At 44.1% G+C, this 18731-nt stretch overlaps 1 protein-coding gene across 3 annotated transcripts in view; it reads left to right on the plus strand.

Moving 5' to 3' along the window:
• Nucleotides 1–18731, plus strand: part of MAPRE3 (microtubule associated protein RP/EB family member 3) — a 134751-nt gene that overhangs the window by 67697 nt on the left and 48323 nt on the right. For all 3 annotated transcript variants that reach the window (XM_085891447.1, XM_085891427.1, XM_085891436.1), the window contains exon 4: nucleotides 198–393. In XM_085891447.1, coding sequence (XP_085747573.1) covers nucleotides 198–393 — 196 coding nt within the window. The remainder of the gene's footprint in view (nucleotides 1–197; nucleotides 394–18731) is intronic.

Below are 18731 nucleotides of genomic sequence, written 5' to 3' on the forward strand. Positions count from 1 at the left end.
TCAGTCTGAGACTTAAACATGAGACTTCTGTATATTCTAACCTGGGATACTTTTTGATCCACCTCGACTTGTTGGACTATGTGCTAGCATTTGTGTGCTTTTCATTCGAAGATTGAAAATCTTCGTTTATTTTGTTCAATAGTTTTAAAGCTATGTTTGGAAGATGGAGGACTAACTTTCCAATTCTTTCAATCTAGATCATTCCTGTGGACAAGCTGGTGAAAGGAAAGTTTCAGGATAACTTTGAGTTTGTGCAGTGGTTCAAAAAGTTTTTCGACGCCAACTACGATGGGAAGGAATATGATCCGGTACTGACTCGTCAAGGTCAGGATGCTTTGCCTCCTCCCAGTCCTGGAGATCAAACATTCGGCAGATCCAAGAAAAACATAGCAGGTACATTTAGCAAGCGGATCTTGGTTATGGTGCCATCTTATATGCTTTACTTTCCTTGTTTTGTTATTTTTGCAATTAATAAGGCTCATGAAGTCGTTTGTTATCTAAGATACAAAATGAATATTTGAGCAAATTAACATAACAGATGAGATTCAAACTTGAGATACGGATATAATCAGAGCACTCGTATTCGCATTTGGTGGTCTTTCCAAAATGAGGACTGGAAGTTTCAAACGACTTGGTGGTCAATATCATCATAGTAAATAAGCCCGTAAGTAAATTCCACAGTCTGCTTAAATGATCAAAACAATTCTTTGTTTCATAGTGAGATATAAAATTGAGCAATCATTAATGAAGTTTGGAATATTGATGTTGCATTATGTTTTCAGAACCAGACCTGATGGTGCAGAGCAAGTACACTTAAGCATTGGGCTGTCTCATCGAGGTTTGATTCTGGGCCCAATTACAAGCAACTATCTCATTCAAGCGTTTCTTCAGCAGGGCATTGAATCACAAAATGCACAGACCCTCTGATGGAGTTTAAATTGAGTACCTGTCTGCTGCATTACATGGTGGAGGTTAAAGATCATTCTGTTTCTTCTTGAGTAGGCAAGCTATCACTGGCATTCTGGCCAAGTTCCGAAAATTCCTACCCCAACCTACATCAGGGAACGTTGCATCAGTGACACAGAAGCGATCCCTATTAATGATGCTCCAAGCCACTACATGCTGTAAATGAGAGAATAAGACTTCAGGACTTGTGTCACAAGCAAGATAAAACCAATAATGAATCATTATTTATAAGTTTAGGACAATACACTTAAAGAATGCATGGTGAATAACAAGCTCCATTATAAGAGCGAGTTCCTCCTGTCCTGCTTTGGATATTGGGCAGCCTCATTTTAATCAATGGGTTAAAAAGTCATTAAAACTTCCTTTTTCTTTCGTTTTTTTTTCATCAGCCTAAATAAACCTTCTTGGAAGGGTATGTTGAAGTGAAAGATGCTGGAAAACAGCAACAGTAAGTTTGTTCATTATCTTGTAATTGTTGGATTATTTTTTACATTGTCTTAGGCTCGTAGAGAAGGTGCATCAGAAATCGCACATATGCATGAGAAAACTGGAATTGGATTGACTTCACACACACACACACACACACACACACACACACACACACACACACACACACACACACACACACACACACACACACACACACACACACACACACACACACACACACACACACAGTAACATTCAGACACAAGTGACTAACTTCCCAGGGCACTATGGGAACCAGTGATGCCATCTTTGTGACAATGCTTTTATCTCAACTGTTCGCAGGGCAGTTGTTTTTTTAATACAACTTAGTCGAGCTCAAATTCAGCAAGAACAGGGCTAATGAAACAGGAAGTGAAGACCAAGGATGAAACAGCAATGGAATAAAAAATAAAGGAAATGTAGTTTGAAATAGAGCGAGTGGAGTGGGGGTGTAGAGGATGTGATGAAACACAATAATCTGCAATGGAGGGTTAAAAAATCTGTCATGGAATGCCAACTTACAGGGTTAATCTGTGTGCTCTCATCCTATGTTGAGCATCAAGTGATACCATTTTCAGGTATTTTTGTTGAAGCTGCACATACCATTTTTGGGTCTTTTATATGACTCAGCAGGGGTCAGAATTGAATCGCTGACTTCGCAGATTCAGAGTGGATACTCTTGCAATTGTATCACTGAGTCTGATGAGAATGTTTTTTTTGGATATTGTCTTGTTATCCGACTTGTTTACCCACCTTACAGGTGAGTATAGAATGGGAATTTAAAGTGGAGTACATTATTTTGTGAAGCAAAATAACTGACTAAATTGAAAACAACTGTAATTTTGTGGTCTTTAGTGTTTTGCCATGTGCATGCGGCAAGACTGCATTTACAGCTATAACTATATTCTTATAGTATGTTATTTATGAACGTTCTCACATTCTAATAGCAAGTACTTTGTAGATGTATTTATGCATTAATATTATGTATTTTAGGCAGGTGTTCTAATAGTATGTGCTTTTAGATGTACTTGCCTTTAAGAGTACATCCTTCATTGATGTACTCGCAGTTTATTAGTACATACTGTTACGTCTGAGGGGAGGGGTATGCATTCAAAGGATAATTAGGATGTTTAATTACGTATGCCATGCTGTTCGAGTTGTACCAAGATCTCGATGTAATAAGTATAAATTCAGTGGTGATAAGTTGTCTATTAAATGTCCATTTCTTTAAGGGGGAAATGATAATTGTCACGTAATTAGATAGGGAGACGGGTTGGGGTAAGTGTGTACACATATCCCCTTTTAGTATTCCCTGTAGGCTTGCCGTGACATAACAGGACAGTTCTGCGGATGGCTCCGCCCCTTGATCATGATTGGCAGAAGGCGATGGCGGAGGGCCAATTAAAGGGCTCGACTGGAAGTGACGAGGACTCGAGTATAAAATGGTTCTGTTTTGGAAAAGAAGAGAAGGAAGAGTCATAAAAAGAAAGCGTCTGGTCGAGGCTGTTTGTCTGTGAGCGCGCTCTCTCATTGTGCTGGTTCGTTCCTGGATTCATCGTGTCTCGTGGCCTTGCTGTGCCTCGTGCCTCACCTCAGTTGGCTCTAGAGTTCTGCTAGAGTACGGGACCGAATGGTGGGCGGACCTGCCTCCCTCTCCTGCTCGCATCTTGCCCCTAGAACTGGCTCCCTGGCGGCTGTGAGCGGAATTGGGCCTACACCAGGAGGTCGACACCACCAGGAACCGCACCACGGTGGCTGGTTGGAGCTCACAGGCCGGAAACCGCCGCTCTGCGCGGAAGGGCTGATGGAACCTCGGCACCACCGTGTCTCCTGCCCCTGACGAGCGTAACGCCAGCTCATCTGGCACCAATTCAGTGACTGTTACGTCGACACCACGGGCAAGCCTGACCACGAGCTACTGTGTGTGTGTGTGTGTGTGTGTGTGTGTACGTACCTGGTGCCTTAGGGCGTTTGAGATTTGTATATCCATTGGAATTGTTTGTGTTTTCCCCATGCCCGAACCCACACCACCGCCCGGCGAATCGCCCTGGATCCCTCCTCTTGCCGAGTCTTATTATCATTCTGGTTAGAGAAATAAACATTATTAACTCAGTGAAAAGTGACTTGTGCCACCTTCCTCGTCCCGTTTGCTGGAGAGCGATTAAAACCGCCATCTTTGGGTTATAAAAAAATAAACCGCCTCCATCGTTTCGGCTCATTCTACATTGGCGGGACTGTTCAAGTCCCGTGGACGTCACATTGATGTCAGGGTGTTGGATGTTCGAACCCCTCTAAATTATATTTGGCATCGGGAGAGTATACCAGTACTAAAATCTCGCCACAAATTGGAATATAAAATGACTACAGAAAAGCGCACGAGCGCGGGAAAATTTTGGCGGGAGTTTTCAAATTAAATTTAATTGGTGACAAACGGGACTTCTGCACCATGGCGGATGTGCAGATGTTTGAGGAGGAAGGCCACGTGTCGGGGGAAGAAGGGAGAGACGGGGGTAGGATTGGAACCTCCCCCATTCCGAGCGTGGACCGTGCTTCATCGCCCGTAATGGAGCCAGCAGCGCCGGAAACCGGCTTGATGTCGATCTGGACAATGTTGGAACATTTAATGAGTGCACAGGGGGCAGCACAGGGGGCAAAAATGACGGCACAGGGGGCAGAAATGACAGATCAATTGGGGTTAATGTGGGAACAGTTGGGTGCACGGATTGATTTAATGAGGGATGAATTTGGGGAAAAGATGGAGAAAATGAAAACTGAGATGCAGGAGTGTGTGGATGTTAAATTGGGGGAAATACAAAGTAAATTCGAGGATAGATTGGAGGAAGCAAAGGTAGAAATTGCATTGGAGGGGGAAAATAAACGGAAAACATTGGTAGATAAAATTGATGCAACGAACATTCGGGTTGATAAAGTGGATGAAGGCCTGGAACATCATTGTGCCTGTGTGGATGCTCGTATGCAGCTGCAAGTGGAAGAGTGGGGAAAGCTGAGGAAGCAAGGGATGAATTTGGCGGAGGAGGTAAAAGGATTGGAGGCTCGTTTGGACAAACAAGATAAAATTATGAGCCCAGAGGGAGACTTGGATAAAGGCCTGGTAGAGCCGTGTTTTGTAAGTAGAGTGTCCGGGTTGGTTGAGGAGCAGCTACAAACTCGCGACGGAGCCTTGGAGGAGGTTGTGCGGGCCAGAAGATCCTGCAGGAAGAGGCGAATCGGTCCATTCAACGTTTGGAACAGGAGGCAAAATTGACCCATGAGACCCTCACCACAAAACATTTTGGCCACAGGGGGCTCCGAAATTGGATACGCAGCCACAAGGGTGTTTGATCCCTGGGCTGGATTCGGACAAGGGAGAAACTAGGAAGCGGGCCACCGGGAAAGTGATCCCCCTGGTAAATTTTGACGGGTCAGGGAGTCTTGAAGCTTTTCTGACGCAATTTGAGTGTATTTCCCGACTAAACGGGTAGAATGAGTGTGAACGCACAGGGAATTTGGTGGCAACTTTGCGGGGACCAGCCGCAGATGTGTTAAATGTGATCGCGGAGGGATGTTGACCAGCTCCCACATTTGCGAGACGTTGAGTCGTCGGTTTGGGTTCGCAGCAAACTGTGATCTGGTGCTGGCCCAGCTCCCGCACCGCCGATTAAAGTCGGGCGAGACAGTGCAGGAGCTGGCGCAGGACATTTACCAATCAGTTAGGATCGCGTATTGGGACCTAACAGTGGAGGCATGGGACAGACTGGCACTAGAGAAATTTTTAGCTGCTCTTCTGGACCCTGACGTCCGAGCGCTAGTGGAGCTCCAGGATCCACCCACCGTTCACCGAGCGGCCGAGTGCTCGGCCAGGCTGGCCTCGTGGAGGCGGCCGGGTCGGGTGCCAGAGAGGCCATCAGTGATGGTCCGACAGGCGGAGATTCTGGATCAGGGAGGGGGGCTGGGAGAAATTGGCATTACCCAAATGTTTCAGGAAATTTGCCAGAAACTGTCAAGTTTGATGAGGGGTAATTCAGCAGTAGGTGCGCCACAGCGGCGGGGTCCAGCCCAGCCAATAGAGCAATTAGATTATGGCCGAGGGGGTCCGGAACCGGAAGAAACATTACACCGATACCCACGGGGGCCTTTTATGGGGAGTTGTTTCTGGTGCGGGCGAAGAGGACACGTGCAATGATATTGCCGGTACCCGGCGATGAAGGGACCCTCCAATAGACTTTCAGACTCTGAGAGGATGGATCCTCCTGCTGAACCGTCAGGTCTATCCGAGGTGCCCTTGCATAGGTCGAGTCCGGAGATCACTGTCGGGGGTCGGGGAGACTAGATCGGGCTGAGCATATAGGGCCATGCTCAGCTGGTGAGATTGTGGCGAAGTGCCCTCCTTTGGTGAAAATAGTGAATTGTGGGAAAATTGGCATGGGTTTGTGAGTTCTGCTGGGTTTTAGAGTGACAATAGGGACAGTGGGTAATTGGTAACAAAGCGGGCACGAGTGGCTGTCCAATGGCTGGTGCGTGGATCCAGTGAGGAGAAGTGCTATGTGAGTTGTTTCAAGTTAAGAAGTGAAATGTATGGTGCACACATTGATTTTTTATTGGACATGGTGTGGTAACAGGGAAGGTCATGGTCGGTGAAGTGTTAGAAATGCAGGTGTCACATGTAAGGCCGATGGGGTGTGGGGGAGTCATGTGGGTTTTGTGGGTTGGGATGATGTGCTTGTCCGTAGGGATTGCTGAGGCTCACGGTGAGCGGGAATTGCGACCCCCTTCAAGGAGATTCACCCCTGGTGGCTGATGGTGACAGTGTCTGGAGGCAACTGGGAGAGGGTCTGGTTGGGCGACCAAGGCGGGTAGGACCTTGGCGACCCAGGAAGGACAGAGGAGCCAGTGAGACCCCTTACAGTGTGTTGTACGGGGTTAGAGCTGCTGGCTACCAGGGGGTGGGAATCAAAGGGAGCGGGGCGGAGAAACGTCCGGGTTGGACGAAAGCTTACCTGTGGGCATGGCTGCACCTGAGATGCCCCCATCATCTTGTGGTAACCCACCCCACGGCCATGACGGGATTCAGCCTGCAATCATTAATATGGGGACCATGACCTAGAAAAGTGATGATGACCATGGTGTGAGTGTTGTGAAGATGTGTGTGAGTCCCACATGATCCCGCACAACTTGACATGTGAAGCAAGGGCATGATGTCCGCATAATTTTGGGGTGAAGCAAATTTGAAAATTGGCTCCCCAGGTAACACTGGGTCTATGAGCATCCATTGGGGGACGCGGTCGCGTGTAAATATCCCGTGAATAGTGTCGTTAAGGCTTAGAGTAGGGATGTAAAGTATGAGTGTTGTGTTTTTGTGGAACCTTTTGTTTCTCCTCCACAGATCACTGGAAGAGTGTTGGACAGGAGCGATGATCCAGAGGATGGAGTGCAACTTCGCTCAGTGCTCTCATGTGATGAAATAAAATAAATTAAAAAAAGATGAATGATTGTTTCGGCGAGGATAAGGCCATAAGGGGGTAGTACATTAAGCAGGATAGGTAAGTTAACTGCGGCTCGCTGCTCATTGCCCCTCCTACTTTATTTCGTTAGGTTAAATAGGTGTGAGTCAGTAAGTGTTAAGGCTGGTACGGTAGCACCTGTGATATACCTTGCAGGAGCTGCGGTACCAGAGGAGAGGGCAGTGTTACGTCTGAGGGGAGGGGTATGCATACAAAGGGGAATTAGGATGTTTAATTAGGTATGCCATGCTGTTCGAGTTGTACCAGTATCTCGATGTAATAAGTAGAAATTCAGTGGTGATAAGTTGTCTAGTAAATGTCCATTTCTTTAAGGGGGAAATGATAATTGTCACGTAATTAGATAGGGAGACGGGTTAGGGTAAGTGTGCACGCGTATCCCCTTTAAGTATTCCCTGTTGGCTTGCCATGACATAACAGGACAGTGCTGCGGATGGCTCCGCCCCTTGATCATGATTGGCGGAAGGCCACGGCAGAGGGCCAATAAAAGGGCTCGATTGGAAGTGACGAGGACTCGAGTATAAAAATGTTCTGTTCGGGAAAGAAGAGGAGGAAGAGTCATAAAAAGAAAGCGTCTGGTCGAGGCTGTTTATCTTTGAGCGCGCTCTCTCGTTGCACTGGTTCATTCCTGGATTCATCATGTCTCGTGGCCTTGCTGTGCCTCGTGCCTCTCCTCGGTTGGCTCTGGAGTTCTGCTAGAGTACGGGACCAAACGGCAGGCGGACCTGCCTCCCTCTCCTCCTCGCATCTTGGCGCTAGAACTGGCTCCCTGGCGGCTGTGAGCAGACTTGGGCCTACACCAGGAGGTCGACACCACCAATAACCGCACCATGGTGGCTGGTTGGAGCTCACAGGCCGGAAACCGCAGCTCTGCACGGAAGGGCTTGCGGAACCTCGGCACCACCGTGTCTCCTGCCCCTGACGAGTGCAACGCCAGCTCGTCCGGCACCTATCCAGTGACTGTTACGTCGACACCATGGGCAAGCCTGACCACGAGCTACGTTTTGTGTGTGCGTGTGTGTGTGTACCTGGCGCCTTAGAGGGTTTGAGATTTGTATATCCATTGGAATTGTTTGTGTTTCCCCCACGCCCAAACCCACACCACCTCCCGTTGAATCGCCCCGGATCCCTCCTCTTGCAGAGTCTTATTATCGTTCTGGTTAGAGAAATAAACATTATTAACTCAGTGAAAAGCGACTCGTGCCACCTTCCTCGTCCCATTTGCTGTAGAGCGGTTAAAACCGCCATCTTTGGGTTGTAAAAAAATAAACCGCCTCCATCGTTTCAGCTCATTCTACGTTGGCGGGACTGTTCAAGTCCCGTGGATGTCACAATACTTTATGATCATATTCCTGTTCTAATATTGTGTACTTTATAGGATGTATGTTCTTAATAGTATGTACTTTATCGACACACCTTGTAATAGAACATACATTAAGGATATACTCATGTTCTATTAGTATGTCAGAGTTTGCACAGTCCTTAAAACTCCTTGCAATTCCTGGAAAAATCAAAAAGCATTTTCCATAGTGAAAAGTCATAAAAATAACTTGTGCAAGTCCTTGAAACTCCTGAAAAGTCGAGAAAATTTCAAAAATTAAAATAATCTGACAGGCCCCCAGTCTGAATTGTTCATTCCACCAGCCTCAGAACCAGCCTCTTCAAAAGAACATTACCAATTATAACCTCCTTTGGGGATTACCCATTAAAGCCATGTCAAAATGGTTTATCGCGTGCAAAATCTGCTAAGATGGGTGATCACATGAAATGTGCTTTTATGGAGACAAACACCGCTCGGACATGTCCGGAGACAAACAAACACTATCTGGAGACAAACTACATCCAGAGAGATGAGAGGGAGAGAAAAAGAGACAGACATACAGATGAGTGTGGGGAGGGGAGTTTGCAGAAATAAAATGTTATGCTTTATGAATATCTCTCTCTCTCTCTCTCTCTCTCTCTCTCTCTCTCTCTCTCTCTCTCTCTCTCTCTCTCTCTCTCTCTCTCTCTCTCTCTCTCTGTCTCTCTCTCTCTCTCTGTCTCTGTCTCTGTCTCTGTCTCTGTCTCTGTCTCTGTCTCTGTCTCTGTCTCTGTCTCTGTCTCTGTCTCTGTCTCTGTCTCTGTCTCTGTCTCTGTCTCTGTCTCTGTCTCTGTCTCTCTGTCTCTCTGTCTCTCTGTCTCTCTGTCTCTCTGTCTCTCTGTCTCTCTGTCTCTCTGTCTCTCTGTCTTTCTCCGATATCAGCAATTCTTCAGGAATCAGCAGATTGGAGTCAGTGTGATTACCAACTAAAGTATGTACTGTATGCAACCCAAAAACGTTGAGTAACTTTCATCCTTGTTTCAAAAAACAAATGATAAAAACAACATTGCATTATAGAGTTTTGGGGAGATGTCGATAAACATTAATCTTTATAAACCGCTGCCAATCATCATGTCATGGGTGGAAGATAAATTGGCTCTGTAATTTAGAAAGCATGTCAATAAAGCAAAAAGGCTCAGAAATTGGATGTTATCAAATAAATTTTGCTTTGAAACTCACAAAGAGAAACCATACAACCTTTGTCAGTGATGTACCTCGACCTTGAAGCAACTGTTGACTGAACATCCAAATTGGGGCACAAACTGTACTGCTTTAGATTGTAGGACACTTGGCAAGTGGCTCAAGCACTCAAGCAAGCACTCCAATTTAATGGTTGACAAGGAACAGCTGGCCAGGCTGTGGCTGCATACTGTATAGGATCCCTTTAACTTTATAGCCACCTTCAACATGCCTGCAGCAGTTAAATAAATTAAATGAATTCGTTCAAATAATGACTTTATCCACAAATGACTTGTTGTCTCCAGGGTTGTTTTACATTAAACATCGCAATGTATAATCACCCGTGAAATGAACATTACAGATAATTATCTGTCACGTTGCCTGCTCATCTGTGCATGCGCTACTTGGTACATCGGTTCACGGTCTGCGCAAACCATCTTATAACTTTATTTTAAATCATCTGTTTTTCACCAGATTTGCTTTGATTCCTTGTGGAGCACTTCGTGAAACCTCCGAAAATATAGACACAGATCTGGCAGACGCCATGGATAAGCAGTCCCTCTGGGGGACAGGGTGCGATGTCAACTAGTGAATGTACTAAATTGTATAGCTCAATGAAGCTGGTGAATTTTGGTACATTCCTAAATATTTTGTTCACTCAATATAACTCTCAAAACAGTAGAAAAAGATCAGTTTAATACTTAGGAAATTTCACATTTTCTTGTGTATATATGGAGAAGGAGGGACCATATTCTTACTTGCTTAAAGTTAATAGGTATATAGGCTTGGTTATGAGACTCGTTATCGATCTATAATTCCAGCAATCTGTGTGTCTGTCTGCGACCGCTGTTTCTCGACAACCTCTGGTCCGATCTAATTGAAACTTGCCAGGTATATTTCTGGGGCCCTGTGGATGTGCCTTTTCAAGGTTTGATATTAATCGCACAAGTGCTTCCCAAGTATGGCCATTTAGTTACCAAACCATTGACAGGACACGGTGCTATGACGTCACGATTAACGTCACAATTCTTTTCTTTTTTATCATTCTTTTTCTTTTTTTTGCACGTACGTGCACGCACATACAGGCATGCCCGGAGGTACGTCATCCATCAGATCCTCAAAAAACTGTTGGTTGCAAAATGTGTGATGGGTGTATGGGCATGCACTACAAAATCTGTGATGGGTGTACGGGATTACGCATGTACGGGCATGCACTAGTTTCTTTAAATTATAATCAAACTTCATTCCAGATTTTGACATTATTTAGTCTGGACGATATCCGATCCTCAAAGCCGAAATAATATTTCGATGATATACTTTAATTAGTCCGTCAGAGTAGATCGTGGAAAACTGCATCATATAATGGATGAAATTGCTCCAAGCTCCTACTATCAAAACTAGGACTTTCAAAAGTGATGTATACAGCGATTTGGAGCTATGATGAACAGGAATTTGATAATATGAGTGAGGAAAGTGTGAAGAAAACTTAATTGTGAAGAAATTGTTGTGGCCTGTTCCAAGTCAAGGCATGGTTGAGTCGGCCAAAAAACGTGGCGGCTTCAGACCCCAGCGAGCTTACCTCAGATACGCCTTGAGACCCCAGAGAGAATGATGATCGAGGATGTGCCTGATGAAGGATATAATTAAATGAGACCATTAACTATCTTCAAAAGGGGTGTTTTAATAAACCCAAACTCCCAATTTTCACTCATGCACTTGCTTGGAGTAATTTTAGTATGCATGCAACGTTTCAGTCTACTATGTTTTGGAGTTGTGGAGGAGACGCACTGACACACAGTGACAGAGATGGATTTATTGGTATAGATTAGCAAATACAACCTGTTACTTCACTGATGTGGATAATTATGGTAGAGAGAGAGAGAGAGAGAGAGAGAGAGAGAGAGAGAGAGAGAGAGAGAGAGAGAGAGAGAGAGAGAGAGAGAGAGAGAGAGAGAGAGAAGAGAGAGGAGAGAGAGAGAGAGAGAGGAGAGAGAGAGGAGAGAGAGAGGAGAGAGAGAGGAGAGAGAGAGGAGAGAGAGAGGAGAGAGAGAGGAGAGAGAGAGGAGAGAGAGAGAGAGAGAGAGAGAGGAGAGAGAGAGGAGAGAGAGAGAGAGAGAGAGGGGAGAGAGAGAGGAGAGAGAGAGGAGAGAGAGAGGAGAGAGAGGAGGGAGAGAGGAGGGAGAGAGGAGGGAGAGAGCAGGGAGAGAGGAGGGAGAGAGGAGAGAGCAGAGAGAGAGAGAGGAGAGAGAGAGGAGAGAGAGAGGAGAGAGAGAGAGGAGAGAGAGAGGAGAGAGAGAGAGGAGAGAGAGAGGAGAGAGAGAGGCGAGAGAGAGGAGAGAGAGAGGAGAGAGAGAGGAGCGAGAGAGGAGGGAGAGAGGAGGGAGAGAGGAGGGAGAGAGGAGGGAGAGAGGAGGGAGAGAGGAAGGACACCTCAATAAACATTGCCATACACTGCAGGAGGTGTGTGTGTGTGTGTGTGTGTGTGTGTGTGTGTGTGTGTGTGTGTGTGTGTGTGTGTGTGTGTGTGTGTGTGTGTGTGTGTGTGTGTGAGATAGCGATGGAGATAGAGATAGATATTTCTTTCATTTTTATTGAAGCAAAGGAACCATTCCCACAAGTGCAGGCTGGTAAAAACTGTGTACCGATCACAAAATCATTTCCTCAAATGTAGACAGGCATAAAAAAAGATTTGTACAGGCCATCAAATCCACAAATGCAGATGGGTAAAAGGATGTGTATGTGTATATTGTACAGGTCATTAAATCATTTAAACGAATATAAAATTGACACTTACATAATCATAAAATACACATTTTTTGAAAGTGTTCACATTCCCCAATAAGACAGCAATACGGAAATTATAAGTTTATCTTAAGGACTCTGACAGTTAAACTGCACAAGGAGCACCGTACACACCATCGTTTTTGGAAATGCCCACAGTTATCACAAGTGAATTAAAGCTACACCTACGTGAAACTAAGGACCTAAAAGACTGCTGCGTCATCCACTGGAAGCAGACTGTTCCAAACTTTCCTCTTCCTGGATATATATATATGTGTGTGTGTGTGTGTGTGTGTGTGTGTGTGTGTGTGTGTGTGTGTGTGTGTGTGTGTGTGTGTGTGTGTGTGTGTTACACGTACAGGATGGACGTGTAATTTCAATAAACTGACTGACGGCAGTCCATCAAGACCAGGTAATTTTCCTTTTTCCAAGGCTTTTAAGGGCAATGGAGAGTTCCTCAGGTGTAAGTGGGTTTTGCAGGCTTGACCTTTGCTCTCTGGTTAGGGTACAAATACCATCAAACAAATATGAGACGTCATTAACGTCAACCTCCATTTAATAGTCTGAAGATATCAGGACTATTAAAAATAGTCTTAAGGTGTGGGGGTGGGTGGACAGGGAAGGAAAAATGGCTTTCAGACATTGTAAGCACAGGATTTTGCGGTTGTTGCTGAAAAAAGAAAGATAGCGGCTGAAATTTAATGGTTCTGAGTTGGTAGAAATTGATAACTGAAGATTAGGGAAAGGCTCGGCTCAGAGGAGAGTACAGGACAATTCCACTGAGTTTGGAAAGTGCAGTACTTATGAAGCACTGCTTTTACTTACCTGTCTATCTTGTGGCAGGACTTGATGCCGTTCGCTGAAGCGAGAGCAGCAAAACTTAGCCATGTTTCATTGACGTTACTTTTAAGGTGGCATACCTCAGTTATTGCAGCATTGATAATTTTTTTTAGTGAAGGTCCTATTATTGTCAATGCCTTCAAAGAGCATGTTGCGAAACAATGGCTCACTTAAGGACATAGACTGCTCATACATTGTGAGGTCCTCAGACCAGGTAAAGGCCTGACAGACGTTTAGTATAATTTAATAAAAGGAAGGCAGCAAAGATGAATCAACCATCTGATTCGGTCCTTTTGGAATCGTTCCTTCGTGTAGCCGAAGTTCTCTACTTGACATAGGATGCAATTGGCAAGGTCTCTCCAAGGCAACAAAGGCTCATGCAGGAACTGCCAAATTATCCGAAGACAGAAGGCCATGATTCAGCACTTTATGTTGATTAGTCCTTGGCCACCCTCAGACAACGGTAGGTTCAAACTTTGTGTTCACACCCAGTGTTTTCCAGACCAGAAAAACTGGGTATCACACTTCTGTGTTTCATCAACAAACAAAGTGGATGGTCACAGAGCCAAGACCTTGTGCCATAGAATTGAAGTAACCAGGGTATTTATTACTAATGCCCTGCCATGGCAGAACAGTTGGCAAAGTCGGCCTTTTTATTTCAACAAAATCAGTTCAGTAGGTTCATGCAAGCCTTCCCAGTTGTGCTTCAGAAATCAACAGGACCAATAGTGTAGTAGATAGTAGAAAAATCGTGCAAATTATGATACAAGCATCAAATTTGGCATTTCTGTTCTGCAGGGCTTTCTGATCAAATCTGCCCAATTGGCCATTTGAAAATCCAAATTTTTCAAAATTTCGATTTTCAAATGGCCAATCAGGCAGATTTGATTAGAATCCCCTGGAGAACAAATGTGCCAAATTTGATGCTTGTATCATCATTTGCACGATTCCTCTCAAAAATTGCTGTTATCTGCCCCACTACAAGGAAAATCCCCAGAAATTTTATACCATCTCTCCTCCAGGTGATATTAGCAAAGAGAGGTGGGAGTGTGGGGGCAGTGGGGAGAGGACGTGGGGGGGTTCGTGAGTGTTCGGCACAGTGCCTCTGCTTTCCCCCAAGTTAATCTTTGCAGATCAGGCTTTGCAAAAAAGGTTTACAACATGCATAATTGTAGTAATGTCATGAGTCATTGATGGAAATACATATATCATTAGCATAAGCATTGGTCATAATAGGATCGTTTAACCCTCGGAGAGTAAAGCCAGACAGACTTCCAGAAAGTGTTTAAGAGATAGGGTATATAAAGCAACTGAAAGTGGACAACCCTGCCTTACCCCTCTTTCAACACAAAAGGGGGGGGGGCACAAGTTCATTGTTAATGTTGAGGAGGGCAGACATGTTCGAATAACATAGCTGTTTACATGATAAAACCAAGGATCCAAAGCCAAACCGTTGCAGTACTTCAAATAAATATCTATGCAAAACATCATCAAATGCCTTTTCTTGATCCAGGAAAACAAGACCAATGTGTTAATGATAAATGTTGCAAACATCAAACACATCACAAATGACAGAAATGGCGTTGGGAATGTTATGTCCAGGAACACAAAAAGTTTGGTCCATGTTTACAATGCCCTTTAGGAGAGGTGAAAGGTGCAATGCAATGGCTTTGGAAAAAAAATCTTGTAGTCGGTGCAAAGTAACAATACCGGTCTCCAGTGAGAGATAGGCAAGGGGTCAGCTTTCTTTGGGAGCAAGGTAAATACTGCTCTTCTGCAGATCAACAGGAGGCCATTTCTTTTCAGGATCTCTTGGAGGACTGAAAGCAGTTCATGCCCAATTAAGTCCCAAAACAGTTCAAACAACTCTGACGGCAATCCATCAAGACCAGGTAATTTCCCTTTTTCCAAGGTTTTTGAGGGCAATGGAGAGTTCCTCATGTGTAAGTGGTTTTTCCAGGCTTGACCTTTGCTCTCGGGTTAGGGTACAAATACCGTCAAACAAATATGAGATGTCATTAATGTCAACCTCCATTGCTTTGTAAAGGTTGGAGAAATCAGAGTTTGGCTTACATTTTGATTTATTTGGGGCTGAGTTATGACAGAGTTGAGTTATCAGGACGTTTCAAGGTGGTAATTTGGGGGTGAGGAACCTTTGATTCAAAATCAAAAAATAACCGAGTTGGTGTATCCAGGAAGTTAAAAAGCTGAAACTGTAGTCCTGTTAGGGCTCCTCAAGTTTGGTTTTCAATTGTATTATTAAGAAAAGCCTTTTTTTGTCTCAGCTTTTGTCTCAGCTGAGACTTGAAAAGTCTCAGCTTTTGTTGAGGGGAAGAATGAGTCTTTAAGTTTGTTTGGATAAGTAAATTATATTTTTCCAAACTTGCCTTTGCTTCACGTTCCTCCTCTGTAGTTAAGACGCAAAACTGTTGGCAAAAAAATAAAATCCGGATTTGGGCCTTTACGTAATCCCACCATAATCGCATGTCTGTAAAGCGGTGCTTAGAGTTTAACAAATTAGACCATACATTTTTTTAAACATCCCTAAAAGAGAGGTTGTCCAAAATGTCGACATTACATACCCAAAACGAGTGGTGATTATGGAACAGATTTGTGTGGTAGCTCACAGTAATCAGGTAGTGGTCTGCGAAGCCAGAAGGATAAATTTCTGTAATTGGGGAGAGGTTTAAGAAGGGTGAATTCATGTGGAACCGATCGAGCCTAGCTAAGGGTACCCGGTTATTGGCAGCCATACACCAAGTGAATTGATGTATCTTGGGGTTCTCTAGCGCCAAAGATCATGGAGGCCAAAGTTCCTTGCTATCTCAGCTAGTAATTTAGCTGGTCCGGGATGGGGTTCTGCACTATTACGGTCAAGATCGAGTTGCAGGGTACAGTTGAAGTTCACCCCCCATGATATGGCACCTTTGTAAGTCGATTTTCCTAATGTAAGGTTCTAATCTGGTGAACAACACATGTCGATCTGTGCTGTTTTAAGGGGCATAAACATTTCGTGGAGTAAAATTCATCTTGTTAACAGAAAATTCCAGGGAAGGAAAATGCCATGGAATTATATTTTGGAAAGATAATTGTGATGGACGAAAATGGGGGTTCAGCAGCAATGCGACTCCTGCAGTACAGGAATTAGAATCGCCAACAAACTGTTCTTTTCATCATATGGCTGCATTCCACATGAGCAGTTGGAGTAGTATGGGTTTCTTCCAAAAACACGACATCTAGTTTTCTTTTGTATTACAAGGTTTACCACCTGAAGTTTATGTCGCTGGCTTGCACCACCATTGATGTTTAGGCTACCCAAAATCATTATTTCAATTCTCCTTTTGCTTTAACAATTTACTTTTTTTAACTGAATACGCTGAGGTTCCATGAAAGTGGTAATCACTGGGCCGATGGATAATGTTCCTTTCCGTATTAATAAAGCTGTGTAAATCGGAAAAATAGTCTTTAATGTCAATGTGTCTTTGTCTAAAGGTCTGGTTGAGAAATTTAAGAATTTGAAATGGTGACATCAAATTAAATAGTTGTGGGGAACTCTTCAATGTCATCGGATTCCTCCTCAAACATGTCAGAAGTGCTGTCGAGAAAACTTCCGATCGCTGGTTCCTGGGACACCGGAGTAGTATGTGGTGTGTTTGCGTCAGCCTACACTGTTTCTTTTGGAGCAGGCTGAGGGAGAGGTTTTAATAGAACCTTGGGTAATGCAGGGGGTAGGTGAGATTCTGTGATTATGTTGGGCAATTTTAGATTCTTCCTCAAGACGAACATTGTGCTCAGGCATGCTTTCTAAGGCAGCTGGCACAGAAATGATTGGGGTTGAAAGATCGTCAATAGGTCATTTGGGACGATGTGGGATCGAATTTTGATTCACTTTTGCCCCAGTCGAGTCTTGACCCAACTTGTCTTCATTCGCACATGGATTTAAGGCAGTTTGTATTTTAACCCTTTCTGGAGATATTGCATACAAATCCTCCATCATAATCTGAGGGTCTGTGTCAGCTACAGGCAGATAATGTACATTCTCATCTACCAGTAGCTCATATTGATTACTCATCAATATCTGATCAGTTAAAGCTGGAGCTTTGTCCAACACTTCAGACTCGAAAAACACCTTCTTTTCCTTATGAGGTGAGGGCACATTCTGAGGTGTTTCTCTATTTCTAATAGAGGAAACGAGTGGAAAACCATCCCAAACGTTATTGTTATCAGAAGTTTTCAATATTGATGGTACGTCATCTGAGACATTAACTACAGTAGTTGGTATAACAGCATCAGGATGAGCAGGGGATGCAATGTCAACAAAGGAGGCCATCTGCTCATCTGCAGAGGGGGCAGTTTGGGGACAGAAACGTTTTAGATGACCAAAGTTCACACAGTTAAATAATTTTAACATTTCTGTTTATGCATTGTGGGGGAAAAATTTATATTAATGTATTCTAAATTGTCACAAAAGGAGTTTTAGAAATGTAACTGTTATGCTACAAGTTGAATTGGCTGTCATTTCTGGCCAAAAGACTTTTGCCCGAAATGATAAGAAATGTGTTGTTCTGGAACAGAGTGACCGAGCTGATAAACAAACCTTTGCCAAGAAATGTATGAAGTGAATTCTCGTCAAAAGGACACATCTGCAGTCTGGCTGAATAGCCCCCAACCTCTCTCTCATGAAAGTATAAAATGCTTTGAAATGTAAAATTGTTTCAGTGCAAGTACCTGAGAAAGTATTAGAATCTCAGTGGATTGTACTGCTTGGAACTGACCAAGTACCAAGTCAGAATAAAACTCTCTGATGTAATGTGGAAGTGAATTGAATCGGGTTGGTCTAACTGTTAACTAAACTAAGAATAAATGAAATAGAACCAAATAATATTGCAATCAATTGGGATTCTTAAGTTCATTGTACAAGGGTGAGAAGGGTATGGTGGATAATTAGAAAAGAAATTGTTTCACAAGGAAGGACTTGTGTATGCCTGGTGTTGGCTTAATGGTTAGGGTGGTGGGCTTAGGATCCGAGGATCCTGAGTTCAAATCCCACTCGGCTGTTGAATTAATACCAGGTGGGGTTGACTCTGCCTGTCATCCTTCCGAGGTCGGCAAAATGAGTGCCAGCATGCTGGTATCCTGTGTCGGAGTGGCGACTCGTCCAGAATTGTACCCAATAGCCAAGGAGACTGCTTAGGCAGCACCAACGCTCTGCAGAGAGTATGGTCCCAGTGGATGGAAGGACTTGTGTGGACATCGGTTTTGTCAGTGTCGATGGGGTTTTATGCAGGATTTTATTACCAAATTGGACAAACGTTAAACTCTGCCTGAAGTCAAATAGGATTCCACAATCGTCCAGTTAGAATCCTTCAGGAGGACAACGATCACAACAAGGTGGGTTTAAAAAATCCACACTTGGTACTCGTGATTGTCAACACAAAATTTAATGACTGCGTTTAGTACTTTGTCCACGTTGGACATAGGAACATTGTACACCTGCTGCCGGAAGCACATGATATGCTTTGCCTGCTCGCTGCGGCAGCTCAGAGGTAACATTGTAACCTGGGACACTACTGTACCAAACCGAGATAGCTCAGTTAAAAGCGATTCATTCCGGATGA

This window comes from Eptatretus burgeri, chromosome 1 (genome assembly GCF_056783735.1).
Source record: "Eptatretus burgeri isolate ZD-2024b chromosome 1, Ebu_testis_v1, whole genome shotgun sequence".
Taxonomy (NCBI): domain Eukaryota; kingdom Metazoa; phylum Chordata; class Myxini; order Myxiniformes; family Myxinidae; genus Eptatretus; species Eptatretus burgeri.